Source organism: Cynocephalus volans, chromosome 2, assembly GCF_027409185.1.
Source record: "Cynocephalus volans isolate mCynVol1 chromosome 2, mCynVol1.pri, whole genome shotgun sequence".
Taxonomy (NCBI): domain Eukaryota; kingdom Metazoa; phylum Chordata; class Mammalia; order Dermoptera; family Cynocephalidae; genus Cynocephalus; species Cynocephalus volans.
Window position 1 is genome coordinate 18,341,672 of NC_084461.1, and position 19,339 is coordinate 18,361,010.

Sequence of the window (19,339 nt, forward strand, 5' to 3'; positions counted from 1 at the left end):
AGGAGTCACATTTAGCACCTTCTTTGCTAATTGTCTGTTTTCTACTTCAATTTTACAAGGATGTGAGCATTATGTTCTTTTAAAAGCTCAAAGTAATAGTTTTGTTACCATTAACAGATTCTTAGGAATAGAGAAGAACGGGAGAGAAGATCGTGTTTCCTCTGAAACTGACGTGATGGCTCTGTGACCATCGAGCAAAATCCTGTCTCCTAATGACTGTTAGTTAATACACTGAAGATTTTTATGTTAGTTAGAAAAGTCTCTAATGTTACTTAGATTAGTACAACATAGAGTAATGACATTAATAGAACTGGCATTCATGATGAATCTTTTATCTGAAAACTCTAAAATCTACTCATGAATTAATATGAAGTCTTGAAAACACAAAACATGAACTAAGCATATTCTCATTAATTTATGTATATATGTGAAAAAAGTGGAAGGACAAATTATTCAATTAGAGAAGGTAGAGAAGAGAGAGGACAGAATCATGTACAAAGAGATTTGAATACTTGGAAACATAATGAAAAAAAGGACATAGAAATAGAATGAACAGAGGGAAATATGCCATATGGCAGAAGAGCAAAATAAATGGTAAAAAAAAGAAAGAGCAAGAAAACAGGCAGACATAGAGAAGGCTAAACTATCAGGACCGGATCTTGCACTAGAATGCCAATGACATTGGGAAAACCAAACATCATTTAGGGACGTTTTTTGTACCTCAAGTTTTCAGGTCGTTTTATGAAGTTATCAGTTCCCTTTTTCTTGAATAACAAATTAATAACACTAATAGCACTAATAACAATTTAAAATAATTTCATTATAAAATAATAAGGTTCAGTACATTTCAATAAGTTTATTTCTTCTACTTGTGTACAAAGTACTCACTGTGGTATGAAAGTTACCTCTGTCCCATCGTATACTTTATACCAACTGTGATTTTGAAAATAATTTAGGATTTTTACCGACCTTCAGAGTATATCTAGACTTTAAAAATGAGAAAAGTGCAGTTCCTGAAATATGCTTTTTTATGAGACTTTACAGTATTTGTACAGCCCACCTGAATTTTTAAAAATAAATTATTAAGAGTCTTACTTCTAAAATTATTTACAATTAGAGTTTAATATTAATTAATTATCACTAATGCTATCTAGGCCATCCTTTGTTAGTATTACAAAATCATTATAGTTTTGTTTTGATGACATTTTAATTATTTGCAATTAGTTGAAATGAATTACATTTAATTCTTGACTGATATCAATGGGACATTTCAGGGAGATACGTGCAGAAACAAAAGATGAACAAAAGATAGCGGGGTACATTCATGGTGCATTCTGTATTAGATCTTTCCACCTTAGCAACATATAATTCCTGAAAGACAATCCAAAGAGTCAGATACAAACATAATTAAAATGTAATTACATCTTAAAGGCAAAATATTTTATTTCAATGTCTTGACAGCATGGATTATTCATACCTCTGCCAAATTTCCATTCATGGAAAGATGGATGAGTTGCCTGAATCACGAAAAGTATGTTCTTTTTACCTTCTTTAAGGAAAGGATTCCTTCTCTGGTCTCTTTGTCAGTAGAGATGGAGAATATCCCAATACCATCACCATTTATGATGGAGTATGTCATGTCAGCATTTGAGCCTGTGTCTGCATCATTCGCCTTAATTTTCCCAACAGCTGAACCAACTTGAGCTGACTCAGGAACATACAGCTGATAGTGCTCTGGAAAATATTTCATATTAAGCATATTTAATAATGATGATGTTCACAAAACAATGACCTTACAAGAAAAAGACAATACATACTTAGACCATATATTCAAATGAACATTATATTAGGTAATGCATAAAATAGATTTTTCAGATTTTAAAATATCACTATACTATTTACTAATAAAAGGTAGATTTATATAAACTTTAAAATATATGGTAAATACTTTACACACACAAAAAATAGTTTTTATAGCTGAACATAAAGTATTTCATTAACTCTACACCCTTAAGCAACAGAAAAGTAGATGTGAGATGTCAAGTTTGCATTTTTATATTGAGTAAAAACTGAATTAGTCGCGTATTAGTAAAATCCCAATTTATTTATATCTCTATATAGTATAAGAAATTCAAATATAAAATTATGGAAATTTGTAACTTAACAAAAAAAATACAGGAGAAAAAGTCAGACTACCTGTGAATATGGATTATTTTCTGAATAGATTTAAATTTAGTAAAATGTATAATCAATGACAAAGAAAGATAATAAATGTGTTTATATATTTATTCACTATTTATTCCCCATCTGCTTCTAAAAAGGATTTGAGATAGCTTTATAATAGTCAAAAATAAAATAAAGTTATTAAAATTTAAAAATTCAATGACCAAGTTGAAGGATGACAAAGTAAATACATTGGCTTCTTATAATGATAGAGTATTAGTCAAGTATCATTAGTTTTGACACTGTATCTCCTATAGTCAACAACAGTAAAACTATTGATTCAATAAATTTCATTGCCTGATATGCAGAAATATCAATTTTCCAAAGTTTTTCCTGAAACCAAATGTTGAAAGAAACTTTTTGTATAGGTAGTTATTAAATGAATATTCAGTATTATTACACCAAGGACAAGGGTTCAAATCCCTTTACCAGCCAGCTGCCAAAAAACCCAAAAAGATTTATAATGAACAAGTTTTTAGCAATTATTTTATTGACACATTAGAAACATATTGACTAAAGCAATTTATTATAGCAAATACAAAAGAACATCATAAATAACAGGAACTTTGAATTAAAATGTAGTTTGATGAAAGAGTTTCAGATTAAATGAATGATAATTCAATATTATACAAGGATAAAATTAGACTACATAGTGAGTGTAGAGCCTCTATAAAAGCATTTTCCCTCAGACAATAATTTGTTTGTTGTGGCATGATTATTAAAAATCTGGTGAACGTTTGGTGAATATCTGCTGAATGTCTGAAATATTCCTTTTTTTATTGTGTTAAAAACACAACTTGAGATCCACACTCACAACAAATATTTAACTGTACAATCCAACACTATTTTCTATAGGCACAATGTTGTACAGCAGCTCTCTAAAACTTTGTAATCTTGCATAACTGAAATTTTATACCTATTGATTAGCAACTTTTTTTCCATTTCTCCCTCCCCCAATCCCTGGCAACCATAATTCAATTCTCTGGTTCTATTAATTTGATTATTTTAAATACCTCATATAATTGCATCATACAATATTTGTCCTTCTGTGACCGGGTTATTTTACTCAGCCTAATATTCTCCACGATCAGCTATGTTGTTGCATATTGTAGGATTTCCTTCTTTTAAGGCTGAATAATATTTCATTGTATGTATAAACCACATTTTTCTATCTATTCATCTGTCCTTGAACATATAGATTGTTCCCATATCTTAGCCATTGTGAAAAATGCTGCAATGAATATGGGAGAACTAATATCTCCTTAAGATTCTGATTTCATTTCCTTTGCATAAATACTCAGAAGTAGGATTGTTGTATCATATAGCAGTTCTATTTTTCATTTTTTGAAAAACCTCCATCTGTATTTGGAAGCAGCCACACGATTCTGCATTACTACTAACAGTGTGTAAGGGTTCCAATTTCTCTCCATCTTCACCAACGCTTTTAGATTTTTTGTTGTTGTTGTTGTTGATAATATTCAGACTATCAGGTATAAGGTGATACCTCACTGTGGTTTTGATTTAGATTTTCTTAATAGTTAGTGACATCCAGCATCTTTTCATATATACCTGTTGGCTATTTGTGTGTGTTCTTTGGGAAAATGTCTATTCAAGTCCTTTGCCCATTATTTAATCAGTTTATCAGGTTTGTGGTTTTTTTTGGATTTTTACTATTGATTTATAGTAGTTTCTCATATATTTTGGAATTATCAATTACATGGTTTGCAATTTTTTTTTTTCTGTTCAATTAGTTGCCTTTTCATTCTGTTAATTGGTTCCTTTGCTGTACTGAAGAGTCTTAGTTTGATGTATTCACACTTGTCTGTTTTTGCTATTGTTACCCGTATTTTTGGTGTCATATCTAGGAAATTATTGCCAAACCCAATGTCATGGAGATTTTCCCCTCTATTTTTTTCTAAGTGTTTTACAGCTTTGTATTTTATGAAGTTTTAAATCTATTTTGAGTTGATTTTTATGTATGGTGTACAACAGGGTGAAATTCCATTTTTTGTCATGTAGATACCCAGTTTTTCCAACACAATTTGTGAAAACATTATCCTTTTCCTGTTGTGTATTCTTGATATCCTTGTCAAAGATGAGTTCGTCATGTATGTGTGGATTTATTTTGGGTTCTTTATTCTGCTTAATTGGCTTATATGTCCATCTTTATGCCAGTAACATACTATTTTAATTATTTTAGCTTTGTAGTATATTTTGAAATGAGGTAGTCTGATGCCTACAGCTTTGTTCTTCTTTTTCATGACAGTTTTGGCTATTCAGGTCTTTTGTGGTTCCATATGAATTTTAGAATTGTTGCTTTCTGTTTCTGCAAAAAAATGCCATCAGGCTTTTGATTGGGTTTTCATTAAATCTGTAGAGTTGAAATGTAGCATGGACATTTTATTATAATGCCACAGATAACATCATATTCAGTGCTGAAAATACTGAAAGCTGTTTTACTTACATCAGAGACAAGGCAAGGATACCTATTCTCACCCTTTCTCTTTGACATAGTACTGGAAGCCTAGCCAGAGCTTAATTGCAAGTAAAAGAAATAACAACATCCATATCAGAATGGAAGAAAATTGTCCCTCTTTGCAGATGACACATTATATATAGAAAACACTAAGAAGCCCATAAATAAAACAAAACAAAACCCAAAAACCTGTTAGAACCAATCAACAAATTCAATAAAGTTGCAGTATACAAAATCAACATGGAAAAAATCAGTTACATTTCTACACACTAATAAAAAATACCTGAAAAATTAGGAAAACAATCCCATTTATAATATCAAAAAGAATTAAATAGTAATACACTTAACTAAGAAAGTAAAAAATATATATATACACTGGAAACTATAAAACATTGATAAAAGAAATTTAAAAGAACATAAACAAACAGGAAGACATTCAGTGTTCATAGATTGGAAGAGTTATTTGCTTTTTAAAAATGAATGATTTACAGAAAAATTGATTACACTGTATAATCAAGAACATAGTCATCCTGATCTGAAAATCACATATTGCACACAGGTATTGCTAGTCAGTGCTGTTCTCCATAGATATGTACAATCAATTATGTTCCAATAATAAACTAATAAATTAATAAATAAGAAAAAAATGCAGGTATGTAGAAACTAAGGGTTGACTCTTACATGCACATTTGTGTGTATGTGGGTTTGTGCTTATTAAATATCAACAAGGATTTTTCTCAGCTGCCATCCATAGATAGCATTGGATACACTACCTGAAATAAATAAACTTGAAGTCAAGTAAGGGAAACGAATTATTTTTAAGCTCAATGATTCCTAACAGCATTATATTTCCTGGGTAGAGCACTGTCTTCTGTGAAACACATGATCCCTTGAACTTAACCATATGGTTTTATCAGGATCTACATTATTAATAAAAGCTCTGTTCTCAGTGCAGTTAATTGACTTGCAAAGAGCATGAGACTCTAACTTTTATAGGGATGCACCTTTTTTCTCAGTTGATTAGTGAAGAGTAGGCAACTGATTCACAATAATCCAAAAAGAGTACAATCTCCAAAATGTTCAAACTGGAACTAGGAAAGAACTTTAGTCTCTCTTTGGCAGCAAACCTAAGAAATGTTGGAAGAGGCTTCTGCCAGGGGCCATGTTTCCAAAATTTATGTTAAAGGAGCAAATCTAAGGCCATAAAGTCAGCATGACAGACAAGTCATAATGGTTTTCACTGACCTTGAAAATATCATGATGCTCCTGGGAATTTACATTTAAAATAGGACACTGTTTTGTTCAACAAAATGTAAAAACGTGTTACAAAATACATTAGTACAAATTTTCTAAAATTTATTTAGACAGAGAGGCTAGAGGGAGTCAAATCACTGGATGCTGTGGTCTCTAAGTTCCAACCAAACTAGAATTTCTCATAATTCTGTAAATTTTCCCAAAGACTTTCATTTAGTTAAGAGAGGGATGGTAACACTTGCCAAAAAAAGAAGTCTTAGTAAACAGAGATGAATGAGTACATCACAGAATTATTATGATGGTAGCATTATGAAACAGGTTGTTTTTACAAAGAAGATTGCAAAAGACTGTTCAAGTGGGTCATAAAAAATTCATGGCCTAAGAAACTTTTAAGATTAGTTTTACAAGGTGAATCATAATTTCTGAAAGATGATTATTTTGATAGGAAAAACTGGTACTTTTTTGATAGGCTCTAAGAATTGTGAATATAGTAACTCTTTGCCATTTACTTTGTCTCATAAACAAATTCAGGTTAATATTTTAGACAATTTACACAGACTTGAGAAGTTACAAATTGTAAATTGTGAATCAGCTTTGAATAGGTGGTGTATAAGTTGGCACCTTCCACTTTCTTATTAATCCCACCTTCTTATGTTCATACCCTTGAGTGACTCACTTCTCATGAATTTACAGCAAAAGTATTCGGATGTTGCCTAAAAGATTAGGTAACAAAAAGACTGCGGCTTCTGACATGGGTACTTGCTCTCACTCTTTCTTGGGTCATTCAGTCTGGAGGAAGCCAGCTGCCATGTTGTGTTGTAGCTCTCCATACAGCAAGTGACTGATGCCTGCCAAAAACTGTGTTAGCAAGCTGGAAGCAGAAACCAGTCCCATCTTCATCCTGGGAATCCTTTTGTTAAGACCTCATCTCCGGTTAACAACTACACTGAAGTATCAATTTGAACCAATGGCACACAGCTATCCTATGCCTAGATTCCTGTTCCACAGAGACTGTGAGATGATAAATGTCTGTTGTCTTATGCTGCTTAATTGGAGTGATTTGCAATATAGCCATAGAAAAATCTTATATATTGCTGTAGTTACTAGCGATTTGCTAAATTCAATGGAATCTTTTTAGTTCTTGCCATCTTGGGGCCCTCTGTGTAATGTTTGGGAAAATTAAAAACCAAAATCCCAAACAAACAAACAAAGCATAATTACAACATTATTGTTGAAATTTAAAAAAGATAAAATACGATGAAATACACATGTACATTGTCAAATATTATCATTTCATTGTATTTGCTTTAGAAATTATTTTGTAAAGAAATAAATTATTGAAGGCACTAGGTATGTTGCAAGTGAATCACTTGCTGTAATCAAATCTCAGCTCATCCTCCCGTCACAATCACTCCTTCACATAGTTTCACAATTTTAATTTACATATGTTTCCACAAATATATATTTCAACTGTATAGTTTTTATATTGTGGATTTATATGCATGTATATATTTTTATGTTTTTTTACTCAAAATCATAATTTTGAAATATATTTATGATGATTCATGAAGTTCTAGTTTATTAATTACAAGATAACACTTTATTATAATAATATGCCACAATTTATCCATTCTGATGTTTTTCTAATTTAAGAATATTTCAGTGAATATTACTTTATATATCTCCTTATCCATATTTAGGAGAGTTTACCTGGGATAAACCCAAAAGTGTGGCCCTCTCTGGATTGTCAGGACATAGTACTTCCATGGTTATGTGACCATCTTCCTAATATCTGCTTCTCAGTTCCGTTACAAACTTGTTTTTTACTTTTTTCTTAAGAAATAGTATCATTCATAATTTAGATCCTCATTTCCATTCCTTATGCCCAAGCTGCAGAAAGATAGATTTGTTGCTGAGGTTTTAATTGCAACCTATAATGCTATGACTCCCAAATTAATATTCATCTCTATTATATTCTGAACTCCTATTATAATACGTAAATGAATGTTAGGCCTCTACAAATTCATGCATTAAAAAAAAAACCACTAAATTTAAAATAATTTGGGGGGGGTTTCAAGATGGCGGCGGCTGCGGCGGCTGGCGCGGAGTATCTGAGGTGGAAAAGGTGGCCACTGGGCCTCAGGCAGTCGGGAAACTTGTGGACCTTCCTCTGGCCATCTCTTAAGGGAGGACTGCTGCTGCTGGCTGGTCGTGGGGGCTCAACGCCACTTTGCCCCCGGCAGGAGAGGCTGCCTCATTTACAGGCAACAGCTTTGAAGTGTGGAGCAGGAAAAGAAGTGATTCTTAGCTGCAAAAGCGAGTCTTGAAACAGGGAACACGGCGCCAGGGCTGCTGTGGATGCAGCCAGGATCCCGGAGGCTGGGGCCGCACTGAAGGCGGCCAGCTGCCCTATTCAGGATTCGAGGTTTCAGGCCGGCATTAAAGAAGATTCCTGGGAGCGCCCGAGCCGCGCCACGACTCAACAGCCCGAGGCGGCAGCGCCGAGAACACGGAAGGCAACAAACCAGAGACAGAGCGAGCGCCCGACCTGGCACAGCACTGTGAGTGATCCCTGGCACAGCTCTGTTCGGGGGGTGGATGCCCACGCGGCTCCCGCCTGCACCACCAGGCCACTCACTGCCCCGGTGCTGCCTCCATTTTCCCAGGTGTGGGCAGCTCCGCCCTGCTCGGCCATCACTGAGCCCATTTGCTTGGCCTGGCGCGGGGCTTTCCGGACCCTGCGGGCCGGCCTCCTCTCCCACTCCCTCCGTGGTTCTCTGGCGGGGCTGGGGGTGTGGGGCGTCCCGACCAGTGTTGGGAGGGCTAGGAAGTACGGGCGGGCCGACTGTCATTCCACCACAACCTGGACTCCGGCCCCGGTAAACTTCCTGTTACTGGGAGGCAGATACCATCTCTGCGACCACCAGTTTGGAAAAAAGCCTAACGAATTTCTGGTTGGGAATAGTGTGGCAGGAGAGTTCCCAGGTCCGCTTGAACCTGCCGGAGAGCAGGCTGCAGGCGGGCACTAGACTCGGTTTATACCGGGGGGATACAAAGGTGAACAAGACCCGAGAAAGATCTACACAGTGCTACAAAGGCACCCAGAGAGACCGGTCGTCTGTGCCTAGCAGAAACCTGGTAGACTTCCTGGGCGAGGCGGTGCTGAGCAGGGTCTTGAAGGCCCAGCTGATAGACGAGGGGTGCAGAAGACACACCCCAGCCCAGCACAGTGTGCACAGAGGGGGGAGACGTGCGGCCAGGGAGGCGGAGACTCGACAGAAACCACACACCCGGTGGGGTCGCCACTGCACGATCTAACAGCCTGGGCCAGAGCACACGGAATGGGGAGAAGTCCTGTACAGAAAGTGAAAGCTCAACAGAGATCACACACCCTGTGGTACGTGATCCACCAGCCCAGCAGAGTCCAAGCTGACCAGAAAGGTGGATCCCCGGAGAAGCCCAAGACCCGAGGCAACCACACACACAAGACACTAGAGGCCAACTGAGCAGTCACGGCGGGAGCCATACCAAATTGGCAACCACAGCAACATCCTAGTTAGTCATTAGTCTCAAACCGGTGGACTGTGAAACCCCCTGCCACAATGAATAAACACCAAAAAAAAGACACCAGAAATACGAAAAATCAAGAAAGTACACCACCAAAAGTTAATAAATCTCATACTCTAGATCCTATAGAACAAGAAGCCCTTGAAATAACTGACAAGGAATTTTGAGTGATAATTCTAAGGAAACTGAATGAGATACAAGAAAACTCAGCTAGACATCATGATGAAATGAGGAAAAGTATACAGGATCTGAAAGAGGAAATATACAAGGAAATCAATGTCCTGAAAAAAAATGTAGCAGAACTTGCTGAACTGAAGAAGTTATTCAGCGAAATAAAAAACACAACGGAGAGTTTAACCAGCAGGCTTGTCGAAGTTGAAGAGAGAACCTCTGAACTTGAAGATGGGCAGTTTGAAATAACACAAGCAGACAAAAAGAAAGAAAAAAGAATCAAGGACATGGAAGAAAATCTGAGAGAGATATCAGACAACCTCAAGCGTTCAAATATCCGAGTCATGGGTATTCCAGAAGGGGAGGAAAATGGAGATTCCATTGAAAACATATTCAACAAAATAGTGGCAGAAAACTTCCCAGGTATAGGAAAAATCACAGATCTTCAGATCCAGGAAGCTCAACGATCTCCAAACGTATTCAACCCAAAAAGGCCTTCTACAAGACATGTCATAGTCAAATTGGCAAAACTCAGAGACAAAGAGAGAATCTTAAAAGCTGCAAGAGAGAAGCATCAAATCACCTATAAGGGAGCCCCAATTAGGTTAACATCAGACTTTTCATCACAAACCCTAAAAGCTAGAAAGGAATGGGATGATATTTTCAAAATACTAAAAGACAAAGATTGCCAGCCAAGAATACTCTACCCTGCAAGGCTATCCTTCCGAAATGAGGGGCAAATAGTATATTTCTCCGACAAACAAAAACTGCGGAAGTACACTACCACAAGACCACCCTTACAAGAAATGCTCAAGGGAGTACTGGGTTTGGTTCCTGAAAAATAACTACCACTGCCATAAAAACCTAAGAAAAATCTAAACCCGCTAGTACAATAAAAATGGCATTCATGAAGAGAAAACAAGCTAACAAAAACACTATCTACAACCTAAGGAACCAACAAACAAAGAAACCAAACAGTAAATCAGAAAGCAAGGAACAAAAGACACCTAAGACAACCAAACAACCAATAAAATGCTAGGAATAAATCAACACCTTTCAATAACAACTCTTAATGTTAAAAGCTTAAATTCCCCAATTAAAAGACACAGACTGGCTGACTGGATCAAAAAGCAGGACCCCACTATATGCTGCCTACAAGAGACCCACCTCACCCATAAAGATTCACACAGACTAAGAGTGAAAGGATGGAAAAAGATTTACCATGCAAACAGAAAAGAAAAACGAGCTGGAGTGGCTATTCTTATATCTGACAAAATAGACTTTAAACTAAAAACCATAGAAAGAGGCAATGAGGGACACTACTTAATGATAAAAGGACTGATCCATCAAGAAGACATAACAATCATAAATATGTACGCACCCAATGTTGGAGCAGCCAGATTTATAAAACAAACTCTATTAGACCTAAAGAAGGAAATAGACACTAATACCATAATAGCAGGGGACCTGAACACTCCACTGTCAATATTAGACAGATCATCTAGGCAAAGAATCAGTAGAGAAACACAAGATCTAAACAAGGCTCTAGACCAATTGGAATTGGCAGATATCTACAGAACATTCCACCCAACAACCTCAGAATATTCATTCTTCTCATCAGCACATGGATCATTCTCCAGGATAGATCACATATTAGGTCACAAATCAAGTCTCAATAAATTCAAAAAAGTTGGAATTATCCCATGTATCTTCTCAGACCACAATGGATTAAAACTAGAAATTAATAACAAACAAAACTCTGGAAACTATACAAACACATGGAAATTAAACAGCATTCTACTTAATGACATATGGGTCCAAGAAGAAATCAAGCAGGAAATCAAAAAGTTTATTGAAACTAATGAAAACAATGATACATCATACCAAAACCTGTGGGATACTGCAAAAGCAGTATTGAGGGGAAAATTTATTGCATTAAATGCTCACTTCAGAAGAATGGAAAGATGGCAAGTGAACAACCTAACACTTCACCTTAAAGAACTAGAAAAACAAGAGCAATCCAATCCTAAAGTTAGCAGACAGAAAGAAATCATTAAGATCAGAGCAGAACTGAATGAAATTGAAAACCAAAAAACAATTCAAAAGATCAACGAATCAAAAAGTTGGTTTTTTGAAAAGATAAATAAAATCGACAAACCATTAGCATGGCTAACAAAAAGAAGAAGAGAGACGACTCAAATAACAAAAATTAGAAATGAAAAAGGCGATATTACAACTGATTCATCTGAAATACAAGGAATCATTCGAGAATACTATAAACAACCATACGCCAACAAATTTGAAAATCTGGAGGAAATGGATAAATTTCTGGACACACACAAGCTCCCAAAACTGAACCGTGAAGACGTAGAAAATTTGAACAGACCAATAACAATAAAGGAGATTGAAGCTGTTATCAGAAGGCTCCCAACAAAGAAAAGCCCAGGACCAGATGGATTCACAGCAGAATTTTACCAAACTTTCAAAGAGGAATTGACACCGATTCTTTACACACTATTCCAAAAGATTGAAACGGACGCAAATCTCCCAAACTCATTCTATGAAGCAAACATCATCCTGATACCAAAACCAGGTAAAGATATAACCAAAAAAGAAAACACCAGGCCGATATCCTTGATGAATATAGATGCAAAAATCCTCACTAAAATACTAGCAAACAGAATACAGCAACACATACGAAAAATTATTCATCACGATCAAGTGGGATTCATCCCAGGGATGCAAGGTTGGTTCAACATACGCAAATCAATAAATGTGATACACCATATTAATAAACTCAAACACAAGGACCATATGATCATCTCTATAGATGCTGAAAAAGCATTTGATAAAGTTCAGCACTCATTCATGACAAAGACCCTCTATAAGTTAGGTATAGAGGGAAAGTATCTCAACATAATTAAAGCCATATATGCCAAACCCACTGCCAATATCATCCTGAATGGGGAAAAGCTGAAAGCTTTTCCTTTAAGAACAGGCACTAGACAAGGATGCCCACTCTCACCACTCCTATTCAACATAGTGTTGGAAGTACTAGCCAGAGCAATCAGAGAAGAGAAGGAAATAAAGGGCATCCAGATTGGAAAAGACGAAGTCAAACTGTCCCTGTTGGCAGATGACATGATCCTATATATCGAACAGCCTAAAACCTCTACAAAAAAACTGTTGGAATTGATAAATGATTTCAGCACAGTAGCAGGATACAAAATCAACACACAAAAATCAGTAGCATTTCTTTTCTTCAATAGTGAACATGCAGAAGGAGAAATCAAGAAAGCCTGCCCATTTACAATAGCCACCAAAAAAATAAAATACTTAGGAATAGAGTTAACCAAGGAGGTGAAAAATCTCTATAATGAGAACTACAAACCACTGCTGAGAGAAATTAGAGAGGATACAAGAAGATGGAAAGATATTCCATGCTCTTGGATTGGAAGAATCAACATAGTGAAAATGTCCATACTACCCAAAGTGATATACAAATTCAATGCAATCCCCATCAAAATTCCAAAGACATTTTTCTCAGAAATGGAAAAACCTATTCAGACATTTATATGGAACAATAAAAGACCACGAATAGCCAAAGCAATGCTCAGCAAAAAGAATAAAGCTGGAGGCATAACACTACCTGACTTTAAGCTATACTACAAAGCTATAATAACCAAAACAGTATGGTACTGGCATAAAAACAGACACACTGATCAATGGAATAGAATAGAGAATCCAGAAATCAACCCACACACTTACTGCATTCTGATCTTCGACAAAGGCACCAAACCTGTTCAATGGGGAAGGGACTGCCTCTTCAGCAAGTGGTGCTGGGATAACTGGATATCGATATGCAGGAGAATGAAACTAGATCCATACCTCTCACCGTATACTAAAATCAACTCAAAATGGATTAAGGATTTAAATATACACCCTGAGACAATAAAACTCCTTAAAGAAAACATAGGAGAAACACTTCAGGAAATAGGACTGGGCACAGACTTCATGAATACGACCCCAAAAGCACGGGCAACCAAAGGAAAAATAAACAAATGGGATTATATCAAACTAAAAAGCTTCTGCACAGCAAAAGAAACAATTAAAAGAGTTAAAAGACAACCAACAGAGTGGGAGAAAATATTTGCAAAATATACATCTGACAAAGGATTAATATCCAGAATATATAAGGAACTCAAACAACTTTACAAGAAGAAAACAAGCAACCCAATTAAAAAATGGGCAAAAGAGCTAAGTAGGCATTTCTCTAAGGAAGATATCCAAATGGCCAACAGACATATGAAAAAATGCTCAACATCACTCAGCATCCGGGAAATGCAAATCCAAACCACATTGAGATACCATCTAACCCCAGTTAGGATGGCTAAAATCCAAAAGACTATGAACGATAAATGCTGGCGAGGCTGCGGAGAAAAAGGAACTCTCATACATTGTTGGTGGGACTGCAAAATGGTGCAGCCTCTATGGAAAATGGTATGGAGGTTCCTTAAACAATTGCAAATAGATCTACCATACGACCCAGCCATCCCACTGCTGGGAATATACCCAGAGTAATGGAAATCATCAAGTCGAAGGTATACCTGTTCCCCAATGTTCATCGCAGCACTCTTTACAATAGCCAAGAGTTGGAACCAGCCCAAATGCCCATCATCAGATGAGTGGATACGGAAAATGTGGTACATCTACACAATGGAATACTACTCAGCTATAATAACGAATGAAATACTGCCATTTGCAACAACATGGATGGACCTTGAGAGAATTATATTAAGTGAAACAAGTCAGGCACAGAAAGAGAAATACCACATGTTCTCACTTATTGGAGGGAGCTAAAAATTAATATATAAATTCACACACACACATACACACACATACACACAAACCGGGGTGGGGGGGGAAGAAGATATAACAACCACAATTATTTGAAGTTGATACAACAAGCAAACAGAAAGGACATTGTTGGGGGGGAGGGGGGGAGGGAGAAGGGAGGGAGGTTTTGGTGATGGGGAGCAATAATCAGCTACAATGTATATCGACATAATAAAATTAAAAAAATAAATAAATAAATAAATAAAATAAAAAAATAAAATAATTTGGAAAGTTTAAAATGTAGACCAATGATGGAAGAAAAAAATTGCTTAAAATTTCTAGTAAAAGAGAGACATAGGACGATGAATAAACTAAATGTGAAGATTTAACTTGCTAGGACCTTCCCTATTTCCTAATATAAACTCTCTTACAAAAACAAGAACAAAACAAACAAACAAAAAATGAACATAGGAAATAAAAGAGTCAAAAGAGGATTATCTTTAAAAAGATAAATTATAAGAAACCCTGATAAATTCAGAAGAATAATTTTAATTATGATGACTATTGTCAAAAGCATAAAATAAAGACAAAGAAAATCCTGACATTCATAAGCATTTTTAGGCAAAATTTATTCATACTGATAAAATGTATAAAATATACAGAATGCCCCCTTAAGCACTAGAAAATAGCAGATCAGATTTACTATAAATAAAAAGAGGTTTGGCATATTTTAAAAGACGTTCAAAGGACTAAATAGAATAGAATAGTCTAAAGCTTATAAAAAGGCAATGTGAATCACAGGAGAACAAACATGGTGCACCTCTTTGATTAAGATACAAAATGCCAACAGCTTGGAAGTTGAAATCTTAGAGAATATGTATGGTAAAGTGATATTCTAGTGAAAGAATTGTAGGAGTATCTTTTTTCATTCATCCTTTGAGGAGCATTTAGGTTGTTTCTGTATCTTGGCTATTGTGAATAATGCCGTAGTGAACGTGAGAATGCAGATGTCTTTGACATACTGATTTCATTTTCTTTGAATACAAACCCAGATGTACCCAATGAAATAAGCCACACACAAAAAGACTAATACTACAAGATCTCACTGATATTAGGGTATTTGAAAAAGTCCGTGTAAAAATAGAACTGAGAGATAGCATGAATCTCTCTGTGAACTTTCTGAAGAACCCTCATATATAGAATCTAAAATAGTCGAACTCAGATTCACAGAGTAGAATGGTGATTGCCCAGGGCTGGGAGTGTGGGAGAAATGGGGAGATATTAGTCAAAGGGTAAAATGTTTCACTTAACGCAGGAAGGATGAGTTCTGGAGATCTAATGTGCAGCATAGTGACTGTAGTTAACAGTACTGTATTGTGTACTTGAAATTTATTAACAGGGTAGATTTTAAGTGTTCTCACCACACACACAAAATGTGAGGTGATGGAATTGTTAACTAGATTGATTGTGGTGATTATTTCACAACGTTCATGTATATCAAAACATCAAGTTGTACACTTTAGGTATATACAATTTCCATTTGTCAATTACACCCTAGTAAAGCTGATAAAAAGAAGAATTACAAGACTGATTAAAGAGAGTATATGGGAATAATCAGATATAGTACAATAAGTGGAGATGAATTCAGTGAGATCTATATGCCTCTGACAATAAAGATCATCAAGAATATAAAAAATAAATTTACTAGAAATTATATACTTTCAAAGAAACTAGGATCCATGAAAGTTTAGTCATTCTACAGCAGAAAGCATACTCTACAGCACCTACTATGCATTGAATGCTTAAATATTTTATTACGTGTGTTTAATATAAATATAACATGCACATTGACCTTTGTAATTTTAACCCTTAATATAATACCCTTATGTCTTGTTGCATTTTTATTTTAGTAGGATTAACTGTGTGAGGAAATATTTTTAAATTATTATTAAATAAAGATATCAGGCAAAACTTCTTCACTCTGAGGAAATACAAATTCTAACAAAGAAACATCTAAATACCGATCATGAACATATATAACATATAAAATCAGTACTAAAAATTTTGATATTTGAGAACCAACTACTCGCTAAATAAGTATTATAGTCTTTGAATAACAATAATAATATATGATCCATTGTTATTCTGTTATTTTAATAGAACTGACTTTTTCTGTAGAAATGCAGAACAATTGGGAGAATCTTTGAAGGGAATGGTTCAAAATGTACTTAGAAATCTTTGACTAACAGTCTACAGCTTTGGCATTACTACCCACTATGGAATTCAATAACAAAAACCAGTTGGTGTATTGTTTCAAAAAACACACTTTTATCTAAATAAGATTAATAAAGGTCATAATTCATAGAGTCTTTGGTATACGTGATGAGTGACCTTTTGCATTTTTGTATTGTGTTTTCTCTATAATCACTCTTTTTAGGAAAACAAAAACAAAAAATAAGAACATACACACATCATGAATAGATCTGTAGTGCAGTCTAATCAGCATTTCTACTGTTGCCAAAAAAAGAAAAAAGCCTTATTGTGCTGTGTTTGGGGTCACAAAAAAGTCATATACTGTGAGAGTCTTTTCCGATTTTCAAAAGATATAAAGAAATTGAGATGGCAATTTCGCACATACACATACACAAATACAAATATATACCCACCCATATTATATATGTATCTACATATATGTGTATACATTTTAAACTGAATTTTGTTTTCCTAAAATTTTTATGTCAAAGCCTAACCCTAGTACCTCAGCATATGACTTTATTTAGAGATAGGGCCATTAAAGAGGGTCTTAAATTTAAGCAAGGTCATTAGGACACACCCTAATCCAATCTGACTGGTGTCCTTTCAAGAACAGAAAATTGGGACATGCAGAGAAACACAGAGGATGTGCATATGCAAAGATAGTACCATGTGGGGACACAGGAAGAAGCTGGCCATCTACAAGTCAAGGAGCGAGGTTTCAGGAAAAAACAAAACTGCTGACACCTTGATCTTGGACTTCCAGACGCCAGAACCATGAGGAAGTGAATTTATGTTGTTTAAGCAACACACAGTCTTTGATATTTTGTTATAGCAGCATTAGCAAACTAACATAGCTTAAATATACCTATCTATAACTATCTATATGTATAATTATTGACAACTAAAAGCCTTCTCTGACCAGGTCAGCTGAATTACAGTGCCTTGGGAGAGGTGGGAAAAGTCAGTAGTCATGTCCACTTGTCCTGAAAAACATTATCATAAGACCATTTTTACTTAGAAGCAGACATGGTAGCACCAAAAAGCCATAAAATAACCTACAATGCTTTTTGTAACCCTTACCCTAGATCCCTCCATGTAGGATATAACTTAGTAACAATCCCAAATCTGTACGCCATATACAACCAATAGAAGTACTGATGAAGTCATTAGGCAGGGTCATTCTTTGCTAATTCTCCTTTGATCCTTCCCCCTTCCTGTGATTATAAAATGCTAAGCTCCTCTGGTCCACTTTTGAACGCATTTCTCAGGGCTACCTGACCTATGTATTTCCCTGGTTGCAATAGTTATATTGCCTCAATAAATCCTATGCTTTATATGTTCAACCTCAGTTCCTTTTAGGTCAATACACACACACGCACACATAATTACATATTTATACATATATGTTTACATATATGTATAGTTATATAGGTTCTCCATTTATGTATCAAATTGGGGGGAGATCATATGTTTAATTCTCAGAAACCAATTTTACAGCTGAATTTATAAGGGGAAATGCAAATATCAAAGAAGAGACTTATTGATCAATGAAAATTTTTTAAAAAGGGGGAAGACATCCTCTTCCCTCCCTTTTCTTAAAGCATTTACTTTATAAAATCTGTAAGTCTTTTCTCTGCCTCTTTGAAATATATGTAAATCTTTTTAAAAGCTAAATAAGTCTCTTTTCAGCTTTACAACTCATAAAAGTCTTTCTCAAGATGTCTTTCTCAAGATGTCTTTGGAATGTAATTATTGAGAAAGATAGAGCCCCCATCTCCCAGTTTCTAAGGAAGGGCAGGAGCCTAACTTCGGCTGTCCTAGCTACCTCCTGTCAATAAGCTATTAGGGAGTTCGTTCATTTGTTTTCTTTAGATATAGCCAATTAGCTAATAGAGGTGATCAACACAATTACCAAGTGACTTTAATATGAACTATATATGACAAGTGGTGCTATCAAAGCCTCTTACTGGAGGATTGATTATGGTTTATCTTTAGAACATGTATGTTATGGGTTGAATCTGCTTGGCTATTTAAAAAGTTGAGATGACTTCATTGAAATCTCTTAGCAGATTGCCTGTGATATGCATCACAGTCCAGTCTGTTTCTTCAATAAAATTGTTTTCTTTGTTTTCTACCTTTGTGGACAGGTTTTTGGCATTAGGAAGAGATTTTGACTTTACTTGTATTTTCCCAAAAAGTTCCATATTTATATTTTGTTGGAGTGAATGTCCACAGAGCTTTTATTTCATGGTAATATAAATCAGGGTACTGTTAAAAACTCTTTTGGTCTTGTTTTCACTGATTGCTTTTCTTTTGGTTGTGAGCCTGGGCACCTGCTGCTGCCTTTCCCTCAGTCCACATTGTACCACTTGTCTTCTGTGATTCATAGTGTCTTTACTCAGAACAACCATATGCTATCCAACTACAGTACAAACCATTGACAGAAATACACCAACCATCTCAACATTCGTGGTCAGTGCAGCATAGTGCTAAATAATTTTCTATCTTTCAAAATATTGATTACGGTGCTTCCTGACTATGTTAGTCCATTTCTAC

The 19,339-nt window shown here is 35.5% G+C and overlaps 1 protein-coding gene across 1 annotated transcript in view; it reads right to left on the reverse strand.

Annotated features, from left to right (window-relative positions):
- Positions 1-19,339, reverse strand: part of CDH18 (cadherin 18) — a 342,030-nt gene that overhangs the window by 108,145 nt on the left and 214,546 nt on the right. The window contains exon 5 of the mRNA XM_063086030.1: positions 1,547-1,734. Within this exon, the coding sequence (XP_062942100.1) occupies positions 1,547-1,734 (188 nt within the window). The remainder of the gene's footprint in view (positions 1-1,546; positions 1,735-19,339) is intronic.